The 27,036-nt window shown below is 40.2% G+C and overlaps 4 protein-coding genes across 5 annotated transcripts; all 4 read right to left on the bottom strand.

Moving 5' to 3' along the window:
* Nucleotides 1-38: 38 nt before the first annotated feature.
* LOC122130961 (parafibromin) lies at nucleotides 39-8,924 on the bottom strand. The gene is made up of 10 exons (XM_042705837.1): nucleotides 8,753-8,924; nucleotides 6,304-6,409; nucleotides 6,074-6,143; nucleotides 5,917-5,979; nucleotides 5,711-5,763; nucleotides 5,527-5,615; nucleotides 4,653-4,866; nucleotides 3,752-3,850; nucleotides 2,520-2,598; nucleotides 39-1,752 (listed from the first exon to the last, which is right to left on the bottom strand). Exons 1-10 carry the CDS (start codon nucleotides 8,881-8,883, stop codon nucleotides 1,649-1,651), a joined length of 1,008 nt encoding a protein of 335 aa, XP_042561771.1. The 5' UTR covers nucleotides 8,884-8,924; the 3' UTR covers nucleotides 39-1,648.
* Nucleotides 8,925-10,150: 1,226 nt separating this feature from the next.
* ro60 (Ro60, Y RNA binding protein) lies at nucleotides 10,151-17,141 on the bottom strand. Of its 2 annotated transcripts, XM_042705836.1 has the most exons (10): nucleotides 16,494-17,141; nucleotides 15,742-15,873; nucleotides 14,779-15,375; nucleotides 14,335-14,555; nucleotides 13,934-14,080; nucleotides 13,585-13,722; nucleotides 12,715-12,831; nucleotides 12,320-12,436; nucleotides 12,036-12,182; nucleotides 10,151-11,578 (listed from the first exon to the last, which is right to left on the bottom strand). In XM_042705836.1, exons 3-10 carry the CDS (start codon nucleotides 15,362-15,364, stop codon nucleotides 11,426-11,428), a joined length of 1,626 nt encoding a protein of 541 aa, XP_042561770.1. In that variant the 5' UTR covers nucleotides 15,365-15,375; nucleotides 15,742-15,873; nucleotides 16,494-17,141; the 3' UTR covers nucleotides 10,151-11,425. The 2 variants fall into 2 exon arrangements, with proteins under 2 accessions (XP_042561770.1, XP_042561769.1); XM_042705835.1 differs by lacking the exon at nucleotides 15,742-15,873.
* A 2,132-nt stretch (nucleotides 17,142-19,273) lies between these two features.
* On the bottom strand, nucleotides 19,274-22,328 carry LOC122130965 (regulator of G-protein signaling 21-like). Its single transcript, XM_042705842.1, has 5 exons — nucleotides 21,548-22,328; nucleotides 21,367-21,444; nucleotides 21,212-21,273; nucleotides 20,881-21,047; nucleotides 19,274-19,868 (listed from the first exon to the last, which is right to left on the bottom strand). The coding sequence occupies exons 1-5, from the start codon at nucleotides 21,610-21,612 to the stop codon at nucleotides 19,662-19,664; spliced, it is 579 nt and encodes a 192-aa protein (XP_042561776.1). The 5' UTR covers nucleotides 21,613-22,328; the 3' UTR covers nucleotides 19,274-19,661.
* Nucleotides 22,329-24,544: 2,216 nt separating this feature from the next.
* Nucleotides 24,545-26,422, bottom strand: LOC122130962 (regulator of G-protein signaling 21-like). Its single transcript, XM_042705839.1, has 5 exons — nucleotides 26,195-26,422; nucleotides 26,073-26,111; nucleotides 25,899-25,960; nucleotides 25,539-25,705; nucleotides 24,545-25,418 (listed from the first exon to the last, which is right to left on the bottom strand). Exons 1-5 carry the CDS (start codon nucleotides 26,272-26,274, stop codon nucleotides 25,251-25,253), a joined length of 516 nt encoding a protein of 171 aa, XP_042561773.1. The 5' UTR covers nucleotides 26,275-26,422; the 3' UTR covers nucleotides 24,545-25,250.
* Nucleotides 26,423-27,036: the final 614 nt, after the last annotated feature.

Here is a 27,036-nt window from a genome sequence, read left to right on the forward strand (position 1 = left end):
GATAACTGAGATATAAACTCTGAGGCTATAAAAGGAAAGTCGCAGATTACCGGAATCACAAAAAGAAGACAAAAGCACAAGATGGCATCAGACATTATCTGTTGATTATTTTTTCAAGTCGTTTCAGTTTTGTGGTCCAAAGTACGAATTTCAATGCACATATTACTATAAGAGCAAAATAAATCTTGAGCAAAATAAGACTGGTTTTATTTTATTTCCAACCTGAAATGTATCAGCTAAAACCAAGGACATTTCACTGAAACCATCTGGTTTCTTGGCCAAGTTTTCTGCATGTGCTACAGTTAAAGCAAACCAAGCTAATACAAGCTGGTTTCGGTGGCATTCAAAAAAGTTAATGCTAAGTGTGTGGTAAATTTGTAAATCTATTATAAGAGCTAAATAAATTGTACTTCTAAAGAGAGATAAAGTCCTCCTTCGATGTCCTGGATATTGGAATAACGTGAATCATTTTATCAATAATACCATGAGAATAATCATAAGAAAATCCACATCACAGTGTTACAAAGTGATGGATAACGACACAGGTCGGTTAACCTATAAAAACCAAGCATCTCAAAACAATTTAAATAATAATAAAAAAAAAAAAAAGTCCAAACAGGAAGGAAATCTTTAATGAAATTGTGCCTAAATCAATAACCATCCCAGTAATTAAAGCCAATAATCATCCATCTCAGTCACTGGCTAAGCAAACTCCCACACTCACTCACGTCACAAGGTCACTGTATGGGAGGCTTAATCAATTCCCTGCTGATGTTCCAAAGCTCAAGTAACCAAACACATTCTGTAGTTGCTGAAGAAGAACTAGGCAAAGAGAAAAGAAGAAATCCTGCCTTTGATCCAGCTTACCCACTGCTACAGCATCAGCCCCCCCATCCTCTTTGACCTATCAAATAAAGCCTGCAATGTCCTCCATGATACCCGATCACACAGTTGACCGCAAACACACAGAAACAAATTAAAACAAAACACCACCGGCCTCTAATCAAACAAACAATGCTTTGAACCTTCAAAAAGGTTCCCGAAGGGAAATCTGGGAAAATAATTGAAATGTCAGCCATATCAATATGGAGGCAGAGTAAAGTAAATAAAAGATCCTTTCTGCCACAGCCTAATAAAAGCCCCTACAGGAGATCAAGCCTGACCTTTTCAGTTAAGTTCTGCCATGAAACTGGCTCTTGTGTGAGTGACTCATACAGAGCACCCTGTGCATCATGGTGAATAAGCTTTACTATAACAGCTTGAATACTACCAGCCTGATAGTGTTTCACAGTTATATCATTAGTGACTTGCAAGGGCAAGGTTTCCGATGCAAAGTGGAAAAAGTGTGTAATTTAACATCCGCAATAAACATAATTAAGTCATACTGGTTCCAGTTACAACACAAGGTGAGAGATTCAATGTTTCTGAATGGAAAAAAAAAAAAGAACTAGAGCTAAGGTTAAAGGTTATACAAGAGTAACCTTTGGCATTTCAAAAGAACTCTTAAAATATTAATAATAGATTGTCATCTACATCATGGCGTAACTTCGTCATTGCTTAAAATAGACTGGCCTGTTTGTAACAACTTTCATCCTAACCCTGCTATCGAGGACTGCAGGCGACTTCCTGTTTATTAAGTAGCATAGCATCACCCATTTCCCAAAGGAGAAACCCTTGAAGAACTTACCGTCACAGACTTCAGGGTCATGCCATGATAGGTTCCCATGGTGTCAATCTTGAAGCCCTCCGTTTCTGCCATAGATGAAGTACGTGTTAATGAAGCCAATAGATTACGGAATAAACAACACAAACAAACAAGGAGGAGACTATAGGCTTACAAATACTGCCATCGACAGTCGAGTGAGGCGGCTATTTTATCAGTGACAATTATCCACAACTGATAAAAGTCATTCTCTTTAGGAACTAAAAATAAGAAATATATGAAGTTCTACAGCCAAGTCACAATTCCTGTGCATAATTTGATGTGGGAAATGAAAGCATTTGTCAGAGGAGATTAAAAATTCTAAACTCAGTCTAAACTCTGGATATGGACAAAAAATCAAGATCTATGTGTGGCACTTTGCCTAAAAAACGTAATGAGATTTCATGTCTGAAAAACGGTTCTGAGTGGATCGTGCTTGCATGTGATGATCAGGCATTACTGAATAGAATTAAGGGAGCAAACAATGGGCCACAGTCCAAGACTGAAACCAGCCAATGGGAAACAAACGTATATGCCCCAAAACAGCCGATACTAACTGGCTAACCCCCCAAAAGATCATACCCTGGGTGCCATCAACTGCACAGGTTTGTTTCTCAGGGGGCACACTGCACAAATGACTCACATTTACTTCAGCTGTTACTGCCAGTAAATGTAATGTCTAGTCACACTAGGTTTGATGAGTGCATGATGGTAATATTAGGCATCAGAGGCTTGTTATGCTGACATAGTGAAGAGGATAGAAAAGGAGAGCCAGACCACACACAGAATTCCAATGAGAAGATCAAGCCACACTCACCCTCTTTCCCTTTGAACCTTTCCTGATCGTATCTGTTGTAGGCAGCTGGGACTGGCTGCTTGTTTCTTATGGATGGGTCCTAGAGGAGGGAAAGGAAATGCACAAAGAAAGACTTTAAATGTATCCTTATTTTGAAATGCACTTTAATACTTGATCCTTAGGTTATGTTGCTTGACTTCATGCTGGCATCAAAGGCTGTGCCCTATCCTGGTTTAAGTCTTACCTTTCTGACCGTAAGACATTAATACTGATCAAGTGGCCATATTACCGACTGTTAATTGTTTATCTAAATGTATCGCTATCTGATTATCAAATTGATGTTTACTAACCAAATGTCCCTCTCTCTTATAGCGTGACCTTTGCCCGCAAATGCCAATGGCTGTGAAAACATTGTTCCTCATCACCATAACCATTAAGTACATTTACGCATATTAAGCAACCAAGCTCTACCCACTCACTTAGTCTAGACTAGGATGTGAAGAAAATAGTCAGTCTCTGCCATGGGATGCTGCTGTACTCGGTCCACCTGATCTACTTGCAGAAACCCTCTGCCTACACCTACCCATCACCACCACTGTCATGCATTAGTTCTACCCTAGTCATGATACATCCACACACTCTGTTCACGCCTATTTATGTATAATGTAAATAATTGCTACCATCGACACAATTTAGTTGCATTGCTCTACTTACTCTTTTAATAGTTGAATGTGCCCCCCAATCTTATTCACTATTCATTTTGAATGCATCATGTATAAACCATCTCAAGTTTGTATGCGTCCTGTACATTTGCCACATATATGCTAGTATGCTTATCCTGATACTTGGGGGGGCGGGGGGGGTTAGGCTCTGGGCTCTGTAAAGCACCTTAAGACAATGTTATTGTTTTGGGCGCTATAAATAAAGACACTGTTGAGCAGTGATATGGGGAAAGTAGTGATGGCAAAAGACATACTGTTACTTCCACGTCTAACACATAAGCCTCGCAGCTTTACAAATTGATGGCTTAAATTACTGACCTTACAGTTCATTTCAAGCTTCATTTATTTGATACATGGTCTGATCTTGGTATGGCAGCATTCTTATTAAACATAGTTCCGGGGCAGTATTATCTGCGTGTGCATGTGTGTGTGTGTGTGTGTGTGTGTGTGTGTGTGTGTGTGTGTGAGCTGGAGTAGGATCAAGAGGAGTGCAGGGGAGTGTGTGTGAGGGAGATGTGTGTCTGCCCTTACTGCCTGAGTGGGGTTCTGTGCTGGCCTCTGCTCAGGAGCTCTGCCTTCCTCTCTGGCCTTCACCGACTGCAGGATCGCAAAGATGCTCTTGGAAAAATTCTAGAATCAGGACAAAGACAAAGTGCCACGTTAAAAGAAGGGGCTGGATAATTACTTAAGCCTGCGTCACGCATGACCTTGCTTAGACATTACACTCAAAATTACATCAAGCATCTTAATGCACTCACTTTAAAATTCGTGACCCACAAAATATATATAAATGTAATCCTTAATAATAAGACACAAATTCTCTTGCCATTCTCTTGATCAACCGATCAATTCAGTGGCATGATTTGGAAAGAATGATAAGAGAATGATTTATTTTAGTACACACAAGAACTGCTGGCATTTCAAGTCAAAGTAACACCTGAAGATGCAGGAGTCATAATAATAACCACAGCCTGACAACACACTTGGCAAAAACAAAAATGCAATGTACAAAGTTTTCTCCATGGGAAATGTTTTTTTAAATGTATGTAGCTAATCAGTGGTCCTTTCTAAATAGATGTAGGCCTACAAGGCTTAATCATCAATAGAGCAAATTGTCTAGCAGTTAAGCTGTGGCAACACTGCCATCTGCAGGCTACAAGTTAAAACCACAGTTAACTACATTGTCATGAGTTTCTAAACAACATGCATGAAAAAAAAATCCATCTTTGTGAGTAAGTTCATTTTAGTATTAAATCAAAGAACTAAAACATTTCCTATCTTCTATTTGAACATTCAACACATTGCGTTGCAACCAAGCAACTTTGCGTAAAATTCAGAGAGTACTGATGAACTGAATGAAAGAAAATAGCTTCAAGCAACATGCACTCACAAACTAGACAAGGTATGTCTGTGAGGAGGGGTCTGCTTCTACCTTTCCAGTGCTCTGCAGAATGGTGGTCCGGGTGCGCCACACTCGCTCTCGACTAACGATGTCTCTGGTCACGTCAACTTCGGCATCCACAAAGCTCCTCTGTTTGAGGGTGATGTCGTCGTCCAAGTCTGTTTTGATGGTCGACCGTTTCTTGGCCATGATCTTGGCCTTGATGGCAGCGATCTTTTCCACAGACATGGCCTCTGAGAGCGACCTGTTAAGGGCAAGACATCACTGGGATTTTAGAACATGTGAATAATAAAATCACAATTACCTACCATTACTTTAACATAATTACCATTTATAACCACTTAAAAACCTCATGGTTTTTGCACTGACTATAAAACCACATCCAGACAGAGATCAGCTCATTATTATTATCTGTATCAAATAAATATCATATATTCATTATCTTGAGACCCTGTTCACCACAATAGATCCATGGCATTTTGTTCAGTAACAAGTCCAAAGCTGACCACTCAAAAAATGTCCCGACAGTTTCAACAATTTGCAGATCGGTTTCACTCTCCAGCTAAAACCCTTTTTGGGTTGCAGGTAACAGCGCAGCTCTGAAGGGATATGCTCATATGACTTTCACTGGACTCCTACGTCGAGATATTTTTAATCAGATATGAACATGGAAATGCCAGTATTCTCAGTACAAGAGACTGATTAGTCATTGTACTTGTGATCATTGTTCCTCATCTACCTTGGTCAAAACATCAAATTACTGAGAAAATATTTGGAAACAAACATATTGAGACAAACATTTAGAAACAAATTCTACCTCTTAATATTATGAATGGTAAAACACACCAAAACATAGCATGTCATCAGCATGGTGTAAGACTGCTTGCAATTGTTAAGGCTGTACCTGATCTGGTCAGTCTGTACAATTCCCTCCTTGTGTCCTTCCAGACGTGCTGCCAGACGCTCCTTATCAAGACGAACACGCTCTTCATCCTGAGAATCAAAGCAAAATGAATCAGAGGTGGCAAACCACAGACCACACATGTGTAGCAGTGCCCTGTGGGGAGTTGAAAGAAGTATATGGTTACCTCGATACGTGGCTTTTTTGCTTCTGATGAAACCTCATCGGCTGCCCTTTTGACTGCTCACAAATGAGAGGGTGCTTAATTACTCGGGATAGAATCTGTACATTTTCTATTGACAATGACCAAAACAAACAAACAAAAAAAGTGATGCAAAATTTGGACCAGCTGGCCAAAATGCTAAATTTACAAATACAAAATGTATACCAGACCTTGTGTTGGTCTCTGCAACCCAATTTCAATGGGTGCGCTTCTGTCAATACTTGCTGAAGTAGCTGTAAGGAAGAAAAACATAGCACAATTTTGAGACGCCCGAGATGATTTAGGCCATTACATAAGCAAGCATGCATTTTTGCTGCATTTACTTACAACTTTCTCCATTGAGATGCGAGAGCAAGTCCTTTCGATCAGGTCTTCTGACTACAGGTATGTTCTCTGTCTGTATGGAAGATAAGAGAGGCACTGTCTGTCTGTGGACATCACTGGTCACTGCAAACCAGAACGACACTTCCCCGATATCAAGTGAACAAGACCCAGCTCATGACAAGATTCTGTGAACTGCTGCAGCCAAATAACGAGGGGGAATCTGCATAACTTACAGCTGCCCTGCGGACATAGGACGGGTGAGGAAGATGCACATTGTTGAGCAGGAAGAGAATGGAGTCCAAGGTGTAATACTCTTTGGGTTGGCCCTCCTTTCCAGTTCTGTAATTGTTCAAAAGACATTTTAGAAGGTAAATGTAATAATTATAAAAAAAACATTTTTTGCACCAAAGCTTGACTGATGATGGGACCTTGGCAACATCAATTAAATTTTGTCTGAAAACGGAGACTCAGTGGTTAGCACTGTCGCCTCACAGCAAGAAGGCCCTGGGTTCGAATCCCGGTCGTTCCAGGTCCTTTCTGTGTGGAGTTTGCATGTTCTCCCCGTGCCTGCGTGGGTTTACTCCGGGTACTCCGGTTTCCCCCCCCATCATAAAGACATGCACCGCATCGTATGCATATGAATGAATGTTGGTGGTGGTCGGAGGGGCCGTAGGCGCTGATTGGCAGCCACGCTTCTGTCAGTCTGCCCCAGGGCAGCTGTGGCTACTGATGTAGCTTACCACCACCGGTATGACTGTGTATGAATGACTGGACTGGACTCTGTAAAGCGACTTCGGGTATTTAGAGGAGCGCTATATAAGATTGAATTGATTGATTGATTGATTGAAAGCATACAATTTAGTAATTACTGCAAGCTTGATTTTTACAACGAAATGCAAGGTCACAACATAAGCTTGTTAATTTATGTACACTTAATGTTATTACCCATTGTTGGTGTGAATCAGCCGCCCTTGCCAATTAACTTCACCTGTTGATAACTTACTTTCCTGCTCACTTCAGAGCAAAGTACATACTACTCTGCCACCAAGTTACTTTGCTGTTTACGTCAGACTGCCTGTCTGTACACACAAAGCCCAACAACAAAAGTTTACGAAATATCCTTTACACTGTGACAATCAGTAGTGTACATCTTGAATGTTTTTCCTTGCATAAAAAGTGTTTCCATATCCACATTTAAGACACCTCTGAAGTGAGGGGCTTTTACAAACCTGCCAGAAAAAACACTTTCTCTGTCTCTCTGCCTGTCAGTGGATGCAACTGCCGTGACATAGGCCTACTGTGACATCATGTGCATACCCACTATAACTCATGACCAGGGCAGAGTTGTGGCCTGGACTATGAATTGGCCTTTAGGCTACTCCCCAGCCCAATTGTTACCTTCCTAAAGGCTTGATTGTAGGTTGTTCCCATAAGTGAGCTGTGTCTCACAAAGTGATCGAAAGAGAACCACGACAATATTTCTCAACAGGTGGTCCGGACCCAAAAGTGTGTGTTCTTTCAGACTCTTAGTAAGAAATATATAAAAAGTAGCTTTCATTTTTAAATCGAAAAAGCTGAGTCTTCGCGGTTCTCATGCCTCAACCACAAAGGGAAAAGGGAGCTCTCGGAAAGAGACAGAGGAAGTGTGAGCAGCAGATGCATAGCCTGCTGTATGAGAGTCTGAAGTGTTGGCTGGGGTAACTTAGTTGCTGTCTTAAGGGATGCCACTGGGCTACTTGAATCTTAGTGTAAGAATTCATAATGCTGTTAGAAAAGTAAAACCTTTAGCTATTTAATGTAATCAAAGATAAGATTGGGGGGGGGGGGGGGGTCAACATGTACAATTACCTAATGTAATGAATATAAGGTGACGTTTGAATCATTAAGATGGGCAAAAGGTGAAGCAAATAGTCTCCAAATAACTTGTATGTTTGTACAACGACTTTAACGACCATTAAGATGGGCAAAAGGTGGAGGAAAGTGTCTCCAGATAACTTGATAGTGTGTCAGATAAAAAGAAAAAGATAGTGTCAGATTTAGGCTAATGTGCTAAGAATTCATGGATAGCACATAGTAGGCCATATCGATGCTATATTTTCATGTTTGTATAATGGTTTTAATTCTGTAAAATTTGTGTTGTAACTTCGGACCCAGGGTCAGACCACTTGTGAACCTGACATATGACATCTCTGAAGTGAGTGGCTTTTCCAATATCTCGGCTTTTGCAGTCATCAACCATTGAAGTTATACCCATATAGATTTCTAACTAACATGATATCTAAATAACAACACTGTATGTAAAACCTCAATCAATCAGTCTCCCAATATTACACTTCGAAGACATGTCTTCTGGTCAGGCAGCTAGCTAGCTCAACACATATTAGCTAGCCAACACTTCTACTTAATCTTGCTACGTACGGAAACACAAATTTGGCATTTCGAACAAATATATCGTTGTGTGCAAGTCAAGAACAAGCCCAAGATCTTACTGGCACAAACGAGTGGGTATTTCTGTTAAGACAACTAAGTGTCCTTAGAAGCAACTGCTTCCCCTGACCACGCAGATGAAAAGTTTGTGTAGTTGTCGCTTAGCTAACGTTAGCGTCCCCTGCCATCAGCCTTGAGCAAATGATAGCTGAACTGACTGAAAGAAATAATGAGATGCTGAAAAAGATAACGTACCCCCAAATAACATAGTTGGTCTTGACATTTTTTGGCCACGAAAACTCTCCGAAGATAACTTCTTCTCCTTTAGCAACGATTTCCTTTTTCTGGATGTTGTATTGACGAAGAACACTCAAAACGTCCGCCATCTTCACTTCTCTAGCTTGTGAGTGTGGGGTCTTGAAAACAGGTCCCCTGTTCTTTTTCAGTAAAAAGCTGCCCCAAGGGTTGCCTGAATGGATTTTTTTTAAACACGAATAGTTCAACTTGTTGATAAATGTCAATATTTATCATCTAAAATAATTGTAACATTATGCAAATAAACATTTATTTTGTATCATATATAAATGAATATACCAGTGAATGTCCCTGAGTACTATCAGTACTTTTCTTTCAGGCAAGAAAACAGTCTTTTGTTTTGGAAACCTGCTAACTAGACTTTTACAGCGCTGACTCGGAAGGAGTATCCAGGACGGACTCTCAAGGTTATGTAATGCTATGGTGGATCATTAACTCCAATTGAGAATGGGAAAGCATCTTTTAGTGGATGTTTTTTTTTTTTTTAAACTCAAATTTAGAGGGAAAACTGTTAACTACTGTATGGACGCCTTGGGCACATGCCGCTAAACCTCTAGGGGTGTCCATCTATCCTTTATATAATACCGGATTTATATTGGATACGTATCTAAATACATGGGCTACGATAGTATTAAGGGATGATACATTTTAATACAGAACGATTTGGTGCGATACGATGCAATTTGATACAGTTCTTAACATTTGTTTAATGTAGATATTCATTTTCCATTTTAAATTAATAAACCAATTCTATAAAAGTGGCATTGCTTACCTTGAAATACATATATTTCATAAAAGACCAGGGAATCCAAAGTATTTGTTACTTTATGGCACGGAAAAAAATAGAAGACGAAAGTAGCCTGTCATTTCAGAAGCACATGTAATTGTGTTTATTACTTTTCCGATAGGAAGTTTGTCGAAAAAAGGCCCGGGTGCCTCACTTAGGCAGTTAGTCAGGGGGAAAAATATAAAGAAGATTTTTTTTAAATAAAAAATAAGAGGTCTTAGCCATTCACAACAATGCAGTTCATGAACTTTGCAAAGCCCCTCTAACGCTGAAAACAAAATGAATGAACATATTACCTAAACTGGGTTTGTGTCCATTATAATTCTTGTTAAGGGGCTTTCCAAACCCAATGCCACAGCAATAACCATGTGTAGCCTATAGAATTCCATAATAAGATGTGACTTGTTGGAAAACTGCGGTGCAGCTATTTTATTCAAGTATAGGGATGAAGATGTAGTGCATTTTTCTACTGTGATGCTGGCACAAGGAATTAAAGATCTAATTCTATGTATTAACAAAAATAACCACCATTTTCTGAAGTAGCCCCATGATATAATAACTCTTTAGTATAAACAACATTTATTGGTTCAATATTTAAAGATGTATAAAGCAGCTTGTATTAAGTCTCAAGACTAACACGAATATTACAAAGGTACATTCAGGTTTCTGTTACAACAAAAATGTAGTGAGTTCCTACAAGAGCATAGTTTAAATTAGTTACATTACTATTCTTATTACACTATAATTACCAATGTTTTTATAATTCCTTTACAGAATTAGCTTATCTAGCAGCATTAGTGTCAGACAAAAATTACCTTGATTTTGACCTTCAGATGCGCAATACAGTGATGAAGAAATGTGCAGGTGAAATATAGTAACGGCTACAAGAGCATACAAGTATACAAGAGCATTTCTAAGCAAATATCCTATGACTTACAAATAAAGCTGTTATTTGAAGTCAAAAGTTTCGCTACAAAAGATTCTGCTACTTTCTTTGCATGTCCTCATTATTGTATTTGCAACAATACATTGACATGCTTATCAATTGATGAAACCAGTACATGGTAAGTGCATCTTATGCTGGACTGCTACTTCAACTTGATCTGTTTTAAGTGGAAATGTGAAAACTGCTGACTGTTATGAGGTCCAACAGAAACAACCTGTTGTCATCATGCTGTGTCAAGATTTCAGTGTCTTCTCCAATTAAAAAAATACATTGCATTACAATATTGCATGTACTTTTACCGAATAGTCACTGACACCAGGGTCAATAGACAGCAAACTAAGACACCAACTTTACAGGTGCTGGAAATCTTTCAGTTACGTGTCTTCTCTTTCCAAAACCGATCACAATTTTCTTTTTCTAAGATCGGGCAAAAGACTAAAGGGTAAGTGTTTAGGCCAGCATTAAACATCCAATAACATACCACATTACTATGCAGTCTGTCAGTGACCTTTAAACCTTACAAGTTCCAGAGTTTCAGTAACATTGTGTTACCTCATTACAAAAATATGTGAGTATTTGTGATATGTCACCTGTCAAACCTATGAACCAGAGTAAAATCTTGTGAAATTGATCTTCAACATCAAATTCATTTTTTTTTTTTTTTTTTTTTTGTTAATTGAAAATTCATCCAGCCTGCTAGATGAGAAAATATGACCCAGATAAAATGTCACAAGCAAGAGACCGTCACTGGGAATTTAGGAGTTGCTTTGTTTAGTCCAAGGAGGTTGTGCTTTGTTGGGTACATCAGTCCAGTGTGAGAACAGTCCAAGTTTCTTTCTGTCGGTTCTCAGGGTCATACTGAGGTACAGACACAGTTCTCTCATATGAGATCCAGAACAAAGTTATGGATGACATCCACCGCCCTGGAGTCAAAGCCACAGAGGTCCAGCATGTCCCGGTCATCTGGGTCGGCCACCGAGAGACCCGTGGTCGTCATTCCACACACAACTAACTTTGAAAAGACGCCCATTTTCTGGAGATGACGAAAAATATTGTTCAGTCAATGGTAAACCACAATATATTTCCAGTGTGGCTACTGGACCAGACACCATCTTAATCCAGTTTATTTGTTTGTTTGACTGATTGATTGAAAGAAAGTGTGTCCACACATTTGTGCCATGTGCTTACCATTTTGTGTTTTCAACCATTAAGGGCACATACATTTATTTAATGTCTTGATGAATACTGCAGCTGATATCTTTAAAGACACAAGATCAGCTGGTCTGACTCATAACACTGTCTTTGAACAAGGAGAAATGCGTCTCAGGAGCTGGTGGTCTGGGTGGAGTGCTTATTAAATCTTTTTAAGATATAGAAGAAGTCTGTTCAAATAGCAACGACATATTACCAGCACCTTTTTCTAACGCTTCCATTTAAATATCTCGATGGCAACCAATTAGTGGAGTGTACTCAGTTAAATAGGGACTTACTTGTCTGTACATCTTTAGAGCTTCCGTAGGATTGGCCTTTCCAAACCAGGTCTCATTGTTGGTTAAGATGAGGAACACATCCACATGTCTCTCGCTCTCTGAGGCCCAAAGGATGGGCAGTGCGCAGTCTGTGCTTCCATCAGGGATCTGAGCATCCAACAAAACTCTGTCAGTGGCATTATGCTACTTTTATTAAACTTTTATTTCTTTTCAAGACATTGACCTGTTACACAATGTTCAGCCTTCAACCAACCCGTGGCATGCTGAGAAGCAAGGCTTTTTACCTTGACCAGTTCTGCCGTAACCTGCATAACAGACATATCAGCAGAGAGGACGATGGGAGTGACATTTCCCTCAGAGAACACCAAAACCTGAGCATCGTTCTCTGTCCGTGTGATAACCTTGAACAAAATCCCAACCCCAACAATTTAGCAACAATTCATTTAAATAACACTCTGAGAAGATTTGGAAAACTGCCATAGCTGTTGGTTTGTTAAGAAAGGAAACACATTCTCAAAGCCATTATGTGTCTGCAACATTACCCTTGAGATAAGAAAGGCATTCAAGGGACATTGCTGAAATTCTTCCTTACTCTTGCAGCCAGCAGTACAATTATCTAGGCATGTGAAAAACCAAAAGCATGGGTTGCTGTGAGACACTGGGCTCTGTGAGGACTCACCATGCTCATGACGGCAGCTGCCGTGGCAGCACTGACAGAGCTCCCCAGGGCAGTGCTGCTCAGCGATGCGCTCACGTCCACCCCAATCACAAACCGCTTCCCTGTGGGCTCCACGTTCTGTGGGAGGGGTAGCACAAAGGAACCACGTACATGAACACAAATTATAACGCACAAACAGGCATTCTGGTGACAACAGCTACACATTCCTATTTCTGGTTATTCTGGTCGGGGTCCTGTTCATCCTGTCGGGATTTAATATTCGATAATGACCACCTATTATCCCTTAGGTGAAACCCATCTTGTAGTGGCTATGGATATACTGTTGAAACACACCTTAAGTCAAGCTAATCAAGCCCTTCAGGTCATGCTAAATGTTTAAAACAGTTGTGCTGAAACCTGATTATTTAATGTGCCTTGATTTGAGACTTTATTCCCATATGACTGAACCACATACTCGGTAGTGTCACACTTCACACTATCTCCAGTTACGACGATGGAGAGAGGATTATTTCACAAGTAAAATGCCAATCCACTTATCCAAACTGACAACCAACCCCATATGGTATAGCTCCTTCCACACATGCTAATAATATCAGCCACCACCAAATATTCATGTCAGTATTATGCAGTGAGTATGAAGCAGAGGAGAGCCAATGAGATATCTCAACACAGCACAAACCCTACACACCCTATTTACAGCTAAACTGACAATACAACCGTTCATGGATTAATATACGTCACTCCCTCAAAGGCATCTTGATTTTAGTTGTAAACATGTGCTGAACTCTCTTAACTTGTTCTAAACTTTTAAATGGCATAACACCACTAAATACTTTGTTTTACAGGAAATCCTGTTTTCATGTTTCTGACCTTAAAACACTGGTAAAAGGCAAAGTCCAGAGCTTGAATTATGTGTCCATCTGGCTCCCACTTAAGTTTACTTTTGTTGCCGTGACCTCTCTTGTAGTTTTCTGTTGCCAGCAAGATGTTGAATGGATGCAACTTTGACTGAAATTTCAAACAAATGAGGCAGACTCAGACAAAGAGATCAAATACATCAATGGATTATACTGGAACAATGGCACACAATAAAAGACATTTCATATTTAAATTAGTACACAATCATTGTCTATTACAAACTACATTCATTTCAAGTAGCTTTTTAATTTGCCATATTTACCTAAAACTAAATTCTGTGTAATCTATGTGTAGCCGTTACCTTTTTCAGAGCAGTTTCATTCCGAATCCTCTCACAAACTGCTGCAACATCTGCACTTCCTGGGGCAAGAACCTTGTCAGCGGCCATCTTTCCCAAATGCCGGAATAGTGCAGCCAGTGGCATGTCTTTCAACAAAGCTCTCCATATCTACAACCAACCAAGATACAGTAGTTGTCAATGGATTCAAGTACAACTGACAAAATAAAACAATCCAGATAATTGCCTGCTGTGAGAACGCACTTCTTATACTGCCCCCATATGAACAAATGAAAATCTAGGGTATAATACAACTGTAATAAATAACTTAACCATGGTTTAAATTGTATTAACAGCCAATCCAAACAACTACAACGACAGTTCACAAACAGACAGATCAGTCATAGATATTTCCAGTGACAGACCTCTTTGGACTTCAGATGGTTTGTGAGGATCTGTTCCCGCTCCAGCCTATGCTCCTCAATCAGATGAATCACCTCTACCTCGTCAGTTGAGTGCTTGGCCTTCTCCACAGCCTCTAGGTATGTCAAGACTTTGACAACATCCTCAGAGTTTTCTTTGTCAGCATATGCCACCTGAACCTCTTTCCACCCTTTAGTTATGTACTTATTAATCAGCGCAATAGCTGCAAAACACAATTATATGTTAGTTGTGCTTAGAGTTACATAATTTGTGTTTAGTTTATTTGTATTATCTATCAGAGCTCAAAATATAATAATATGGGTAACAGAGGAGTCATCATTTAAAACATGGGCATGCCTGACTGTATCTGAGTGTATGATCCCAGTGTAAAAGATTAAAAGATACATTTTTATAAAACACTGACACTGTCCTGCCTAACTACTGACCTTCATTGGCTGGCTTCATATGTGAGAGTCTCAGGAGATCCTGGTGTGACCAACCTGCCCTATGTTTGCATTTGGTCACTGCCTGAACAAGAACTATTGGGTCCTGGTTGTTGTACCAATCTGACACAGCTTTACGCAGGCCACGACCCCACATTCCACACTTCATTCCGTCTTTCAATTCCTTCTTGAACTGAATGAACGAGAACAGGTGGCTTGGGACGTGACATAGGTCCTTCAAGGCCCGGAAGGCCGCCTGCTTCGTCTTTGCGTCCGAGTGCTGTGAGCAGACGGCCAACGCGAACAGGGCAGGGTTTGAGCGGACAGCTCTCCCGTCCTGTGCAAACCTGCGTATTTCCTCCACAACCTCACAACCCTTGCCATCTTCCAAGAGCTGGATTAAGGTCAACGCGCATTCCATGCCGAGTGATGGCTCCCTGGTGTTATATGTAGCCCCCTCCGACCCATAACACAAAAACCGGCGAAGCCGGTAGAGGTTCGTAGCATCCACTCCGTGACCACCGAAGGAGTTATGCGACGGCTCCCCAGATCCAGACTGACCTTCAGTAGTGCACTCAGCTGAATCCATGGTTCTGCAACCTGCAGAAAACACAACATGAAAGACATATTTGCATCATCAACGAGTAGCAATGGATTGTTGCTAGTCTGTCATGGTTGTGGCCGTCAGAGATGCCCAAGATAGCGCGTCATTTCGTTTAATTCAATGGTCACATAATATGATTTGGATGGCATGGATAGCTAGCGATATGGTGGGGAGCGCTCCAACGAAATAAATACATCGAAATGGCTTGCCACCTAGCTAAGTCAAACAAGACAGCTAACGTTTATTTTATTTTATTGTTTTATGGATTGCAATCATCTTCTGGATGACGCCCAAATAATTGCTAGCTAATTTACATAACGTTAATGTTAAGCGTGGAAACATCAGTGTCAGTGCCTAGATACCTGGATGAACAGCGATGGTTGTCGGCCAAATTGCAGTATTGTTCACGTCACCGTCGGTTGTTGTCCAATCACTGTGTTGCTAACGTTAGCATTCAGTTAAAACTCCAACCGGCTGGTTTGGCTGGCATTAGTCTGACATAGATATAGGTATATGTTAGTCTGATAGCTTGCTATGCTAGCTAGCTAAAGCGATTAAGTGCTTCCATCAGCTAAATCCAAAACGCTGTACTGTTATACAACTGAGTATATATATATATTCTGAGTATATAAGTCATCTAAGATTAGCTAAATTAATTGTCCTTTAAGCTGTGGAGGAAATCATAATATGTAAGGAACCTGATAACTACACCACCAGTTAGTCAACTATCTGGTTGGCTACCATGGGTATACAGCGACCGCCCATCCTCAGTCCTGGCACAACTTCATTTTTTTCAGTCTGTCAAATTCAAATCAGGTACATGATGCCAAACTGATTCTTGAGCCATGTCACAGGAGTTGACCATTTAAGAGCACTGACAACCTATTAGCTTTTGTTAAACAACAGGCTTGATTCTACAGCTCTAATGTAACTTTAGCTTTAGCTAGTTGGCTAGCGAGATTGAATGCTTATCCCGGAGACTGGTTGAGTCAGACATTCCTTGCAGTCGAGGATGCTGTAGCTGGATATTAAAGCCTTGTAAGACTCATATCAAATCAGTGATTTTTTTCTCACTTTCCTAGGTAATAGCGTTAAACATATTTGTAGCACTTACCACGAAGAGTAGATTTCAGTCGGTACTGATAGACTCAAGTACTAAGTTAGCCTGATTCACGTCCAAAGGCCCTCCCTAGAATCTGTCGGACCGTAATTGGCCGAAGTGGGTGCTGGGAGAGACACATTAGTGGCCAGCTGTGTTCCCCTCTTACCCAGGGGTGTTTCTAGGGACTCTGGGGAGTCCAAGTATTGGGTACTCTAGTCTAGGGTATTGTATCGGAGCCCCGAAGGTTGTTTCTATGAAATGTCATTGCAATCTCCTGAATGAAACAATAGATTTCGAGGCAGTTCTCATGGAGTCAATGTTCTAATGTAATCAGCTGTCCTCGGGGTAACCCCTCCAACTGTCATGACTGTAAGGTCTGTGTTATGTCCGTGTTTAATTTCTGATTCTAAAACTGATTGTCCCAATCCTTGATTGTGATTGGCTAAATCGCGTTCCATGCCGTTGTAAAATCCAGCACAACCCTTCAAGTTGTCCTCATAACATTCTATGATAACATTCCATATTACTGCGCATGGAATATTTCAAAGAAAGAAAGACGTTACAAAGCTGACGCTGGCCTAGAGGGGAGAGAGATTATGGCAGTGACGGGACATAGGTGCGAGTCGTCACTGAAATCGTACTGGTGTCCAAATTACAGCGAGAAGAAGGAGTGGAGCAACAAACTGTAACTTATACAAGAATGTTGGTTGGTCCCCTCTAGCAGGGGACCAACCAATTTTTTAATACTTAATTTCTGAGTTGTTTAATGTGTTTTTTATTTGATTTATTTTGTCTGTTTTGTTTTGTTATGGTTTGTTTATCTATTGTTCTTCTGTACTATGTAGCCTCAATCAGGGCATTGCTGCTGCATTTTGAAGGATGAGACTCACCCCGCAAACCATCTCTTCACCCTGCTACCCTCTGGCAGGCGCTACCGGGCCACTACAGCCCGCACCTCCAGACTGCAGAACAGTTTCATCCCCAGGGCCATCACAGAACTAAACAATCACACAACCCTCATACCCTCCACCCAGCACAACTGCACTTTTTTTAGTGGTTGCACAAACAAATTTCGTTGTGTATCCAATGCACAATGACAAATAAAGTCTATTCTATTCTAAAAGAGCCCTGTGCTCAGTCAATTCTCCCTGAATAAACAATGATGATGATGAACATCCTTGCAACATCATCTGGGACACTGAAGCGTCAACATCAAGATACCCCTGTCAAGATACTGCACCAGCAATAAGGAGCCCGTTTGAAAACTATTTCAACAATTGCACTATTAATGGCGATATACAAATTAATGTGAATAAATAAGCACCCCTTTTTTGTCGGTAGCGCAAGTGTTCCATCTGGCTGTTGCGTGGCAACGATTTATTTAGGAACTATACTTTGTAGTGGCGGAAGAATGACGGTTTGTTATGAAACTATTTTGTTTCTTAAATGTAATTGTCGTTATTTAATGAAACCATATCAGATATTTGTAGTGACAGTTTTAGAAAAGCAATAAGCCCCGCGAGTCCGTGTTTTGCGCTGATTTTAGAACTGGTAAGGGGGTTTTAGGCACTCCGCTTCGCGTCGTGCCTAACAAGTCCCCTTACCTGTTCTAAAATCAGCGCAAAACACGGCCTCTTGGGGCTTATTGCTTAAGTTTGTCTCCCTTGTGTTGTCACATGTTTGTTCCCTTGTCTAGTCCTCGTGCTTCCTTGTTCCCGCCATGTGCTTTCCTATGTTTGTTTGTCTATGCCATGTGCCCTCTTGTTGTTGTTCGTGTCTCCACCCCACACCTGTTCCCAACCACCCGGTTTGTTTGCATTATTGGTTTCTCCTGTGTCCTGTTAATTCCCCTTGTTTAGTCCACCTGTGTCATTGTCTGCCCCGCCTTGATTGTTCTCACCTGTCCCTCGTTATCTGTTGCCTGTGTGTATATATAGTCCCTGTATTCTTGTTTCTCGTTGCGTATTCGTAGAATTATGTTACCTGGTATGGTCATTGTTCCCCCCCCAAACAACAATAACAATGACGCTGCTGCTCTCACCACAGGTGAACATCAGGGTTCAGTGTCATAGGCTACATGCCATATGTTATTCCTCAGTTATAACCTTTTGAATCCAATGAATGGCAAATGTGTTTTCAAGTAGCTAATCTACACTCACCATCACTTGTGTTTTTCTCGGTGTTGCTTCTCCATAGACCTACTTAGAGCTTAACGTTATTCATCATTGTGCGCCATGTGCTTCTTTCCCTGTTTTGAGTTACACAAGTGGTATGAATGTGCAATATGTAGGTTATGTTGTCAAAACATTATGTTCTTGTAGTTTTTAAAGCAATGCTATTTTATGTTTACCAATATTTCTGCACTTTGACATGTTGTTTTTGTGGCTGTCCCTTAAATTCTGGAAGATGGAACTGTGATAATACTTCATGGTGTCTTGTTGATTCCTTTCCAATATGCATAAGGGCCAAATTTGAATTTAACAACACAAAGTAAGGTAATGTATGGCACTTGTGCTGTGGCCCTGTCGGAACACTCGCTCGCCCTCATTTGGCCCAACAGTGGGAACGAGGCTGTTGATGCCTGCACAGTTGTAGGAAACCTGGTGAGTTTCCAGATAATATCAAATGAGCCACTAGATGGCTCAACAGGCCTGGGTTTAAAATGCCATAGAAACTTTACTCCTCTACCCTTGTGTGAGTGCCGAATCCTCCATTAGCCTTGATTGTGAGAGTGATATGTGTGTCTGTATATGTAAGTTGCATGCATTCAAGCCAATTTACTCACAGATTTATAGTAATTTTGTATAGAACATATACTTAAACATGACAGAATAGGCATGATAAATAAAATGGTAAACCAAACGAGTTATTATCAGTAAAATAATAATGTACTACAGACCAGCTGCACACTGCACATTTATCTGAGCTCGAAACACTGAGCTGAAAAAGGTTCACAGTGTTTTGAGAGTGTTACATGAAATAAAAACACTTTAATGTCTAAAAGCATGCCCAAGAAGTTAGGGACAACAGAAGCATGATTTTTTTTCCTTAACATAAGGATCAACACATCCCCAAGGCCCACACTTGTCAAGCCATGTATATAACTAACTTAATCATGGCACTAGGGAGCCTGTCCTCTTCATTTCCTTGTGGCCACTGACTCTGCCGTGGGACATTGTCTTAATGCAGAACTCTCCTGTGATTCTTTTTGGCTCCTTTGGAGGCTGCAGCGTGTAGTTCTTTGTAAAAGTCTGACTGGATGAAACGAGGGTAGGCATCGTTCTCCATCAGGTGATATATTTTCCTCTGTGCCACAACAAAGCAGGATGTGGTAGGATGCTGGAGGCTCTGCGTGATACGTTCTCTTGTGTGAAAATCCAAGTTAATCTGAAATGAGAATAGAGCCTGTGTTACATTCTGAGCTGTGGGCTAGGTGGTTGTATTGTGTCGAGGCTGGCGACTCGGACTGCAGTGTTTTATTGTTACATCATACAAATTGAAATGCTGAAATGAAATGCATTTATAAGAAAATCCCATGTCTAGTAATGACGACCAGTGTGGAAGATCTGACCTGAAGACCAGTGGAAGATATATAATTAAGGGTCATTCCATGTCAATTATTTTTGAGTTCCAGACTTAGTAATTGTGTAGGCTTAAAGGTGCCCTCTGTGATAATAATTCAATACGGTTTTTGTCAAAATCAGTGATTTGCTCCTCCAGTTAACACACACTACATTGCACACTGCACATCCACTTTTGCACTCCTGCCCTGCTTTTTGTATCGTAGTACTTATCGTGTTTGTGTAGTACTTACTGTGTTGTTATGTTTTATGTTATGTGTAGTACTTATTGTGTTTGTATGTCTTTATGTTCACTGTATGCACCTATACACCAGAACAAATTCCAGGTAGGTGTAAACCTACTTGGCAATAAATACTGTTCTGATTCTGATTCTGAAGTTCCTAGCTGTCCCTTGCGTGTGTGTGCTAAAAACCCAGAGTATTCGTACACTATCCAGGCTCTGTACATTCCAAATATCTATTCCAGCCAATCAACACGCTGATTCGGTAGCACAGGAGGGGTGTAATTTGACAGCTTGTTTGTACTTGATTCTAAAACAGATAATATACATGATGCTTACTGAGGAAAAAATGCACTTTGAATTGAAGATGGCATAATTTTATGAAATGAAAATGAAAATTATTGGTCAAATAGATCGAATATTTTTCACACATGCTATATAGTCATAGACTTTTTCTAATTAAAAAAAAATCTACCAAATCTGAGATGCAAACGATTTCATTAAATTGACACAAAATGACCCTGAAGTTAGATATGAATTAATTTTTCAAAAGTTCTTCATTCTTAAACCTGTTAAAATATTGGAAATTTAGCCTACCTGTTTTGGAGAGTCTGTTCTGATGAATTGTTCATAAATGCCAATGGCTGTGGAAGTCAGTATGTCTTTTGACTTAGTGCATTTAAATTCCTCACAGGCGAGCCAGAACTCTAAATTCTCTTCACAGAACTCTGACTTCAAAAATGTTTTGAATGCCATTTGTCCATCTGCAGAAAGGGGACACATATTTAACTGTGAACATCACTGCTCAGGAAGTTTTTAAATGTCTGAATCTAAATCAAAATGATCTCACTGATTACTGAGTGAGATAGTTTGGATACTTAATCAAGACCTCTCAGTCTTGATGTTTTATTCTTTAAGTAGCTCTTACTCTGATCAGACAAAAGGTACAGAAGAGATTTAGTCCAGAGGTCCAAATCAGCAGCAGCTGGCCTGTTGAATAAAAATGAGACCAATTGAAGAAAATGTAAGAAAGCAGAAATGTTTAACAAGTTAAATACATAATTTCCATTTCTAGTTACATACCCTTTGACCTTCTTTTGTATTGCTTTTTGTGCTTGACTTTGTAGATGGATGTGAATCCTGGGTTTCCATGTTTTGTGCCTGACATACATAGAACATACAAATCACTGCTTGCCCAGACATCTTCATAAAAACAAAAGCCAAAATCATAGGAAAATGTGTGTAAAAATGAAAAGATTCTTACATCATTCGTTTATAGCGAGGAGAAAACACTGAAGTTGTATCATCTCCAAACAGCACAAAATCCATTTGTTTAATTCTTTCACTTCTATAGAATCACAACATCACTAGAATATGTTTGCATTCAGCCTTTTCTTTGGTGTGAAGTGGCAGGAGTCTGTCCTCCTCTTTATCTCCAGAGACCTGACGTTTCACAAGAGGAGGTTGATGGGCTGTCGTCAGCACAGAAACAATGTGTGACGAAGTCAGTCATGCCCCAATAGAGATGAGAAGCATACCATTCACCATACAAAGGATGGCCTTTATCGTCAGTTAAATATAGCTACAGTCCCTTGCCTGGCCTAACTCGTGTTAGGTTAAGTTAGGTTATCTTCATACTTGTCTATGCTCAACTGAGATGTGGTATTCGATATCAGAGCATGAGTGCACAGTGCGTCATATCTTCTTAAAGTCAACCTGTTAAAATCAAAGAGTGAGAGAGAGATAGTACATACCAGATAAGAGGTCATCATATAGATGGTTCACTCAAAATAAATCGGATGGTTACAAACACAATGCACATTTAAATATGTTTTTTGAGTCCACCCCGATAGATGTTGTCTTACTTAGTAGCATACATTCACTGCTGTTGGTGGTTTCGTAGCCTATAGCCTACTTCTCCAGCAAAGACCCATCAAAGCCTAAAAAAGGTTTTAGCGGTGTTCTTTTACTTTAGTATGAAACCTTAACTTTGATCAAATAATGGATTTCTACTGCACACCCCCTGATCATCATGGTTAAGGACATGTGCTGTAAAACTACCGTGCCATAGAAGCTAAAAATAGAATGCTGTGCTCCACATGCTCCACAAAAAATGCTTGGAATGCATTGCACTGCATCTTTACATTTACATTTAGTCATTTGGCAGACGCTTTTATCCAAAGCGACTTACAATGTATACACATTTTACATTTACACTGATGGCACACTGCACATCAGGAGCAACCTTCTGATTACTAGACGACTTCTCTACCTACTGTACCACTGTCTCCCCTCGTACCACTGTCTCCCCTCGTGAAGAAAAGCATCTGTGAAGAAAAGCAAAACAGTAACTAACTGCAGGTTGATCTGTATCTCTCATGCAAGAATGTAGGTTCCCCACCCTTATAATTGGTTCATGACTTTGAGCAGACAGTGACACCTCAATCACCTTAATTTCGACGTGACTCACATGACGTGGAAAGATATGAGACTAGGGTTGCAAAGAGGCGGACATTTTTTGTATTGCAAAAGTTAGCCTGTAACAGGGAACTTTAATGTAGTTGAAAACGAAGACAAGGCATGCCTAGCTCAACTGGACCCTGGATACAGCCAGTTGGGAACGTTGTCTGACAGAAACGTAAACCTATGACTTTCTGTTGTTTTCGAACGTCTTTGTCATTACCTAGCATATTGATTACTTGTTACACTGAAGCCATGTTCCATTTTGATACCAAGTTTTTTTGTATACAGTAGGCTAACTTTTTACAGCAGTGAGAGTAGGATGTATGTATGTCCACACAAAAGTACACCATCACCTCGATTACTCGCGGCTGTTGAGGTTCATCAAAAAAGCGCGAGTTGGGCGACTACAAGTAATTAGCCTACTGCAAATTAGAAAAAGGCTGAGCAATAAAAACCGCATTCAAAACTCTTTTTTAAACATGTATGGAATGCAGCACACACTGTTTTTTGCAAAAGGATGTAGCTAGCTATTTTAAACAAAACTGATTGAATTACTGGATTCGTGTATTATTTTTCTCTCAACTCGACATGATCAAATGAAAGTCCGAAGTCCTCTTGTCCGAGAAAGCCGGCTGTGTTCATTATCAATTGACAACGCAAAACAGGTGACTGTATTTATAGTCCACTGGAACAAAATTGTCTAGCTGGCAAGTGGCTAACGTTAGAAAATCCAGATATTGCAGCATGCAGCATAAAACAACCCGATTTTATGCCAATTTCAACCCTGCACTGTGCATTCCTCCATCATGTGCAGTGCATCCCTCCATCATGTGCAGTGCATCCCTCCATCACATGCACAGATAATTCCCAGCATCCTGCACACTACAACAGGGCTATTGAGGCCACACTACTGCATTTGAGCCCAAGGTCTACAGGGTATAAATTACCCCACACTTTCCAGTTTATTCCCATTAATTTCCGTATATTCCGGTTCATTCCCATGGAAAGTTTCCAACTTTGAATATTCCAGGAATTTTTCAACCCTATATGAGACTGCATTGTAAGAAATACCTTTAACGAAAGCTCAATAAATGTAAATAATGTATTGACTAATGGCTTCTTTCATGCTTTTGTGTACAAAATGAATGTTGTGTTTACAAGATGAATGCAACTTTGTCATTCATAAACCAGAGTTTCATATTTGATCTGCTGTTTTTCAATTCAGTGATCGTTGAATGCTGAACTGGTTTGAGAAATCCTGTAGTTGCTTGCTATAAATGAAATGAGTAGAGCAACTGAACATGCCTTTGGTGCTGCTTTACATTTTTCAGAAAGTAGCATTTCCTTCTTCGACCCACGTGTTCTCACAGTCCCTCCAGAACCCCCCATTCATTGTGCACAGGCTGTGGTCTCTAAACATGGAGTGATGCATTAGAGGTTCTGCTGGCTTGCTGTTGTCATACGAAACATGACCTAGTCTCACTGAAAGCATTCTGACAATGACCTACATTTTAAATTCAAAGTCCCCCTAATTCCTCTGTCTGCAATAGTCCATTACCCCAATCAGATGAATGTTTACTGTGTGCTTTGTGTTGTCCATTTCTTCCCTGCAGACTATTTGCTCTCCTCTACAGATACCATCTCACTGAAATGGGAAGTATCGGAAATTAAACTGAGCAGGTACATGAGGAAGTGATGGATTCAGTCATGACATTGTAATATGTGTGATGGAAAAACTGAAAAGAAAACAAGCTGCGGGAGTTTTGGCAACGTGATTTAGAAATACCCCACGATCATAGGTGTTCATTCGAGATTTATTATCTTCATTTCAGTGGCTTATGTACAGAGCAGTCACGTGTTACAATGTAACGCATACACATCAGTATCATAAATATGTGTAAATATAAATTATTATGGTTGGTTATGGTAAAAATATGTACAGTACTACAACATTTTGTACATAAATGTAGCTAAATGCAAATGTTATTTTTCATAATGGAGTTATCAACTCTGAAAGACAAGAACCCCAGAGAAATGGTCCTATGCCAAAAACCAAATGTGAATTGAGATCTGACTATGTCACCATCTGGGTGAGTAAGAGGCTTTTTGTTTATCTGCGAAACTGACACAGTATCCTGTTTGAAGTTCCCCTAAGATTCTGCACACAAAGTCCCAGACACTCACAACCATTCTGCAGACCGGTTGAGTTGACTGAGTCAGCTCTGAGCAAAGCGCACACACACATCCGATTCACACAGCGTGGCCTTGGGCAGATGAGCAGATAGTGAAAGGCTCTCCAACAGCAGCTCCCACACTAGCGCACATACATATGTATCCTTCAGGGTGCTCCATCTTCGCTTCATCAACAAAAAAGGGAATTACAAAAAATAATAATCCTCCTTCGTTGGCATCTGTCGCGTTGCTGGCTAGTCCAAGTAGGGCTGTTTAGAAACCATAGTCCAGTTTACATCAGGCAGGACACTTGTCCTCAGCTTCATAAGGTCTCAGACTGAAGCGATCAGAGAGTTGTAAATGTCAGAGCGGAGGAACCTGGGGTAAGAGTCCTTCTCCATGAGGCTGTACACAATCCTCTGTGCCTCATCAAAACAGGACATGTTGGGTGACTTCAAATTTTGCCTGATGATGTCTCTGGTCTGATGGTCAATGTTAATCTGGATAAAAAAAAATAGAATTTAATGCAAGGTACTTCAGGAGTGGTAGAATGAATAACATAGCCTATATGAAATTTACTTTGTAGAAATATGTATATTAAATGCATCGTATGCCAGTACCTCTTTTGGAGCGTTAGCTTCAATGTAACTCTCAAATATCTTCTTGGCCCTTGATGTGAGTCTGGATGAAGTCCTGATTTTTTTGTATTCGTCACAGATCAGCCAAAACTCAATATTCTCATTGCTGAACTCTGACTTGAGGAATACCTGAAAAGCTGCCATTCCGTCTGAGAATCCAATTGCAGATACAAAATGAGATGTAAGTGATCTGACCATTCTTCATAGAGCAATGAAAGCATGGATGAGGTTGAAGCAGCCAACCCAATCGATTCTTCCTTTATTCTTTTTGTTTATATGGAAATCAGAAATGCTATAGGAATATGTTTACAAAAATATGAAATAAGTGAAATAGGTACCTACATTTAGATTTCAGCAGATTCTCTAGTGATTGGGACCACAGAAGAGTTTCACCAGGATGAAGTCTGTCGGCGGAGATAATTGTACACATGTAAAAAACAGAGCCCTGGATATACATGCACGGAAGCAATCGGTTCATGCACGTGAATGTAGTAATTCAGTTTTCATTGTACTCACTTTCCTCTGCAGTTTAATTGCTTCTTGAGGTCCTTAGTTCTGAGGAGGAAAACAGAAAAATGAGAAAGGGAATCAAGAATATTATTCGAACAGCTGGCACCACATCCATCATAAGAACTCACTTATTCTGGCCCCGTTTCTCATTTCTGCTCATGATCCTTATGTTTTCCTGTTGGCTTGAAGAGACTATCAACCAGGGCATTTTACAGACACACAGTCCTTTGGTACGATACTCTTTGCTCTCTGAGAGATTGACTCTGGCAAATATGATCTGTGTTCAACTGTTTGTCAGAACCCAAGAAGGCTTTTTATAGGCGTACATGCAAACCGTTGATATGACCTGGATGAGGCGTCACACACTAGGCCACCAAAACCACAGAAAAAAAGGAAGTCGTCAATGGCTGACGCGCATGCTAGCTGAAACTGGCGCAAAACAACCTGACTGAGCCTACTTCTCTCATTGTGTGTTTACAGTGCTTCGGATGCAAATATGTCCGTGGAAAGTTTTCAGTGAGATAAGCAAATGATGACTTTACATATGTGACACATTGAGTTACATATTGAATAAGGCCAGGTTTTGATGCGATGAGATAAAAAAAAGCATGCAAGCATCTTCTTGGGACAATGAATAAACCTGGCTGTTTTCACCAAGTGTTTACCACCTAACTTGGCAATGGTCTAAAAAAAAAAAACAGTAATTTCGCAGGCACCTACATATTATACATAAAAGAGCACCTAAAACAAATACACAAAGGTAAAGTTGATTCCCCATCATTGGCTTGAGCATCCTGTGACCCTTTATACATTGAGGAGATAAAGCATAGTATTAGAATGTTTCTAATTCTATCAAAAGGTGTCTAATTCAATGCGATAAGGCACCAGTGTGGAATGTGTAATAATAGAAAGGAGGAAGAGTGATGCGTGCTGAACATTTTGTCCCACATACATGCCTAAAACCTCTCTC

This window comes from Clupea harengus, unplaced genomic scaffold (genome assembly GCF_900700415.2).
Source record: "Clupea harengus unplaced genomic scaffold, Ch_v2.0.2, whole genome shotgun sequence".
Taxonomy (NCBI): domain Eukaryota; kingdom Metazoa; phylum Chordata; class Actinopteri; order Clupeiformes; family Clupeidae; genus Clupea; species Clupea harengus.

Excerpts from the sequence above, each read along its gene's own strand:
- LOC122130961 (XM_042705837.1), bottom strand. The coding sequence starts at position 8,883 with ATGGCGGACGTTTTGAGTGTTCTTCGTCAATACAACATCCAGAAAAAG. Across the intron at positions 5,616-5,710 it reads CAAAAAAGCCACGTATCGAG|GATGAAGAGCGTGTTCGTCT; the intron begins GTAACCATATAC and ends TTTGATTCTCAG. Across the intron at positions 2,599-3,751 it reads CACAGAACCCCACTCAGGCA|GACCCATCCATAAGAAACAA; the intron begins GTAAGGGCAGAC and ends TCCCTCCTCTAG.
- LOC122130962 (XM_042705839.1), bottom strand. The coding sequence starts at position 26,274 with ATGCCCTGGTTGATAGTCTCTTCAAGCCAACAGGAAAACATAAGGATC. Across the intron at positions 26,112-26,194 it reads GAGAAACGGGGCCAGAATAA|AACTAAGGACCTCAAGAAGC; the intron begins GTGAGTTCTTAT and ends TTTCCTCCTCAG. Across the intron at positions 25,961-26,072 it reads CAATTAAACTGCAGAGGAAA|ACTTCATCCTGGTGAAACTC; the intron begins GTGAGTACAATG and ends CTCCGCCGACAG.
- LOC122130965 (XM_042705842.1), bottom strand. The coding sequence starts at position 21,612 with ATGGATTTTGTGCTGTTTGGAGATGATACAACTTCAGTGTTTTCTCCT. Across the intron at positions 21,048-21,211 it reads GTACCTTTTGTCTGATCAGA|ATGGACAAATGGCATTCAAA; the intron begins GTAAGAGCTACT and ends CCCTTTCTGCAG. Across the intron at positions 19,869-20,880 it reads GAACAGACTCTCCAAAACAG|ATTAACTTGGATTTTCACAC; the intron begins GTAGGCTAAATT and ends TTCTCATTTCAG.
- ro60 (XM_042705835.1), bottom strand. The coding sequence starts at position 15,364 with ATGGATTCAGCTGAGTGCACTACTGAAGGTCAGTCTGGATCTGGGGAG. Across the intron at positions 12,832-13,584 it reads CCTTTTACCAGTGTTTTAAG|AACGTGGAGCCCACAGGGAA; the intron begins GTCAGAAACATG and ends CCCCTCCCACAG. Across the intron at positions 12,437-12,714 it reads CAGCTGCCGTCATGAGCATG|GTTATCACACGGACAGAGAA; the intron begins GTGAGTCCTCAC and ends ATTTTGTTCAAG.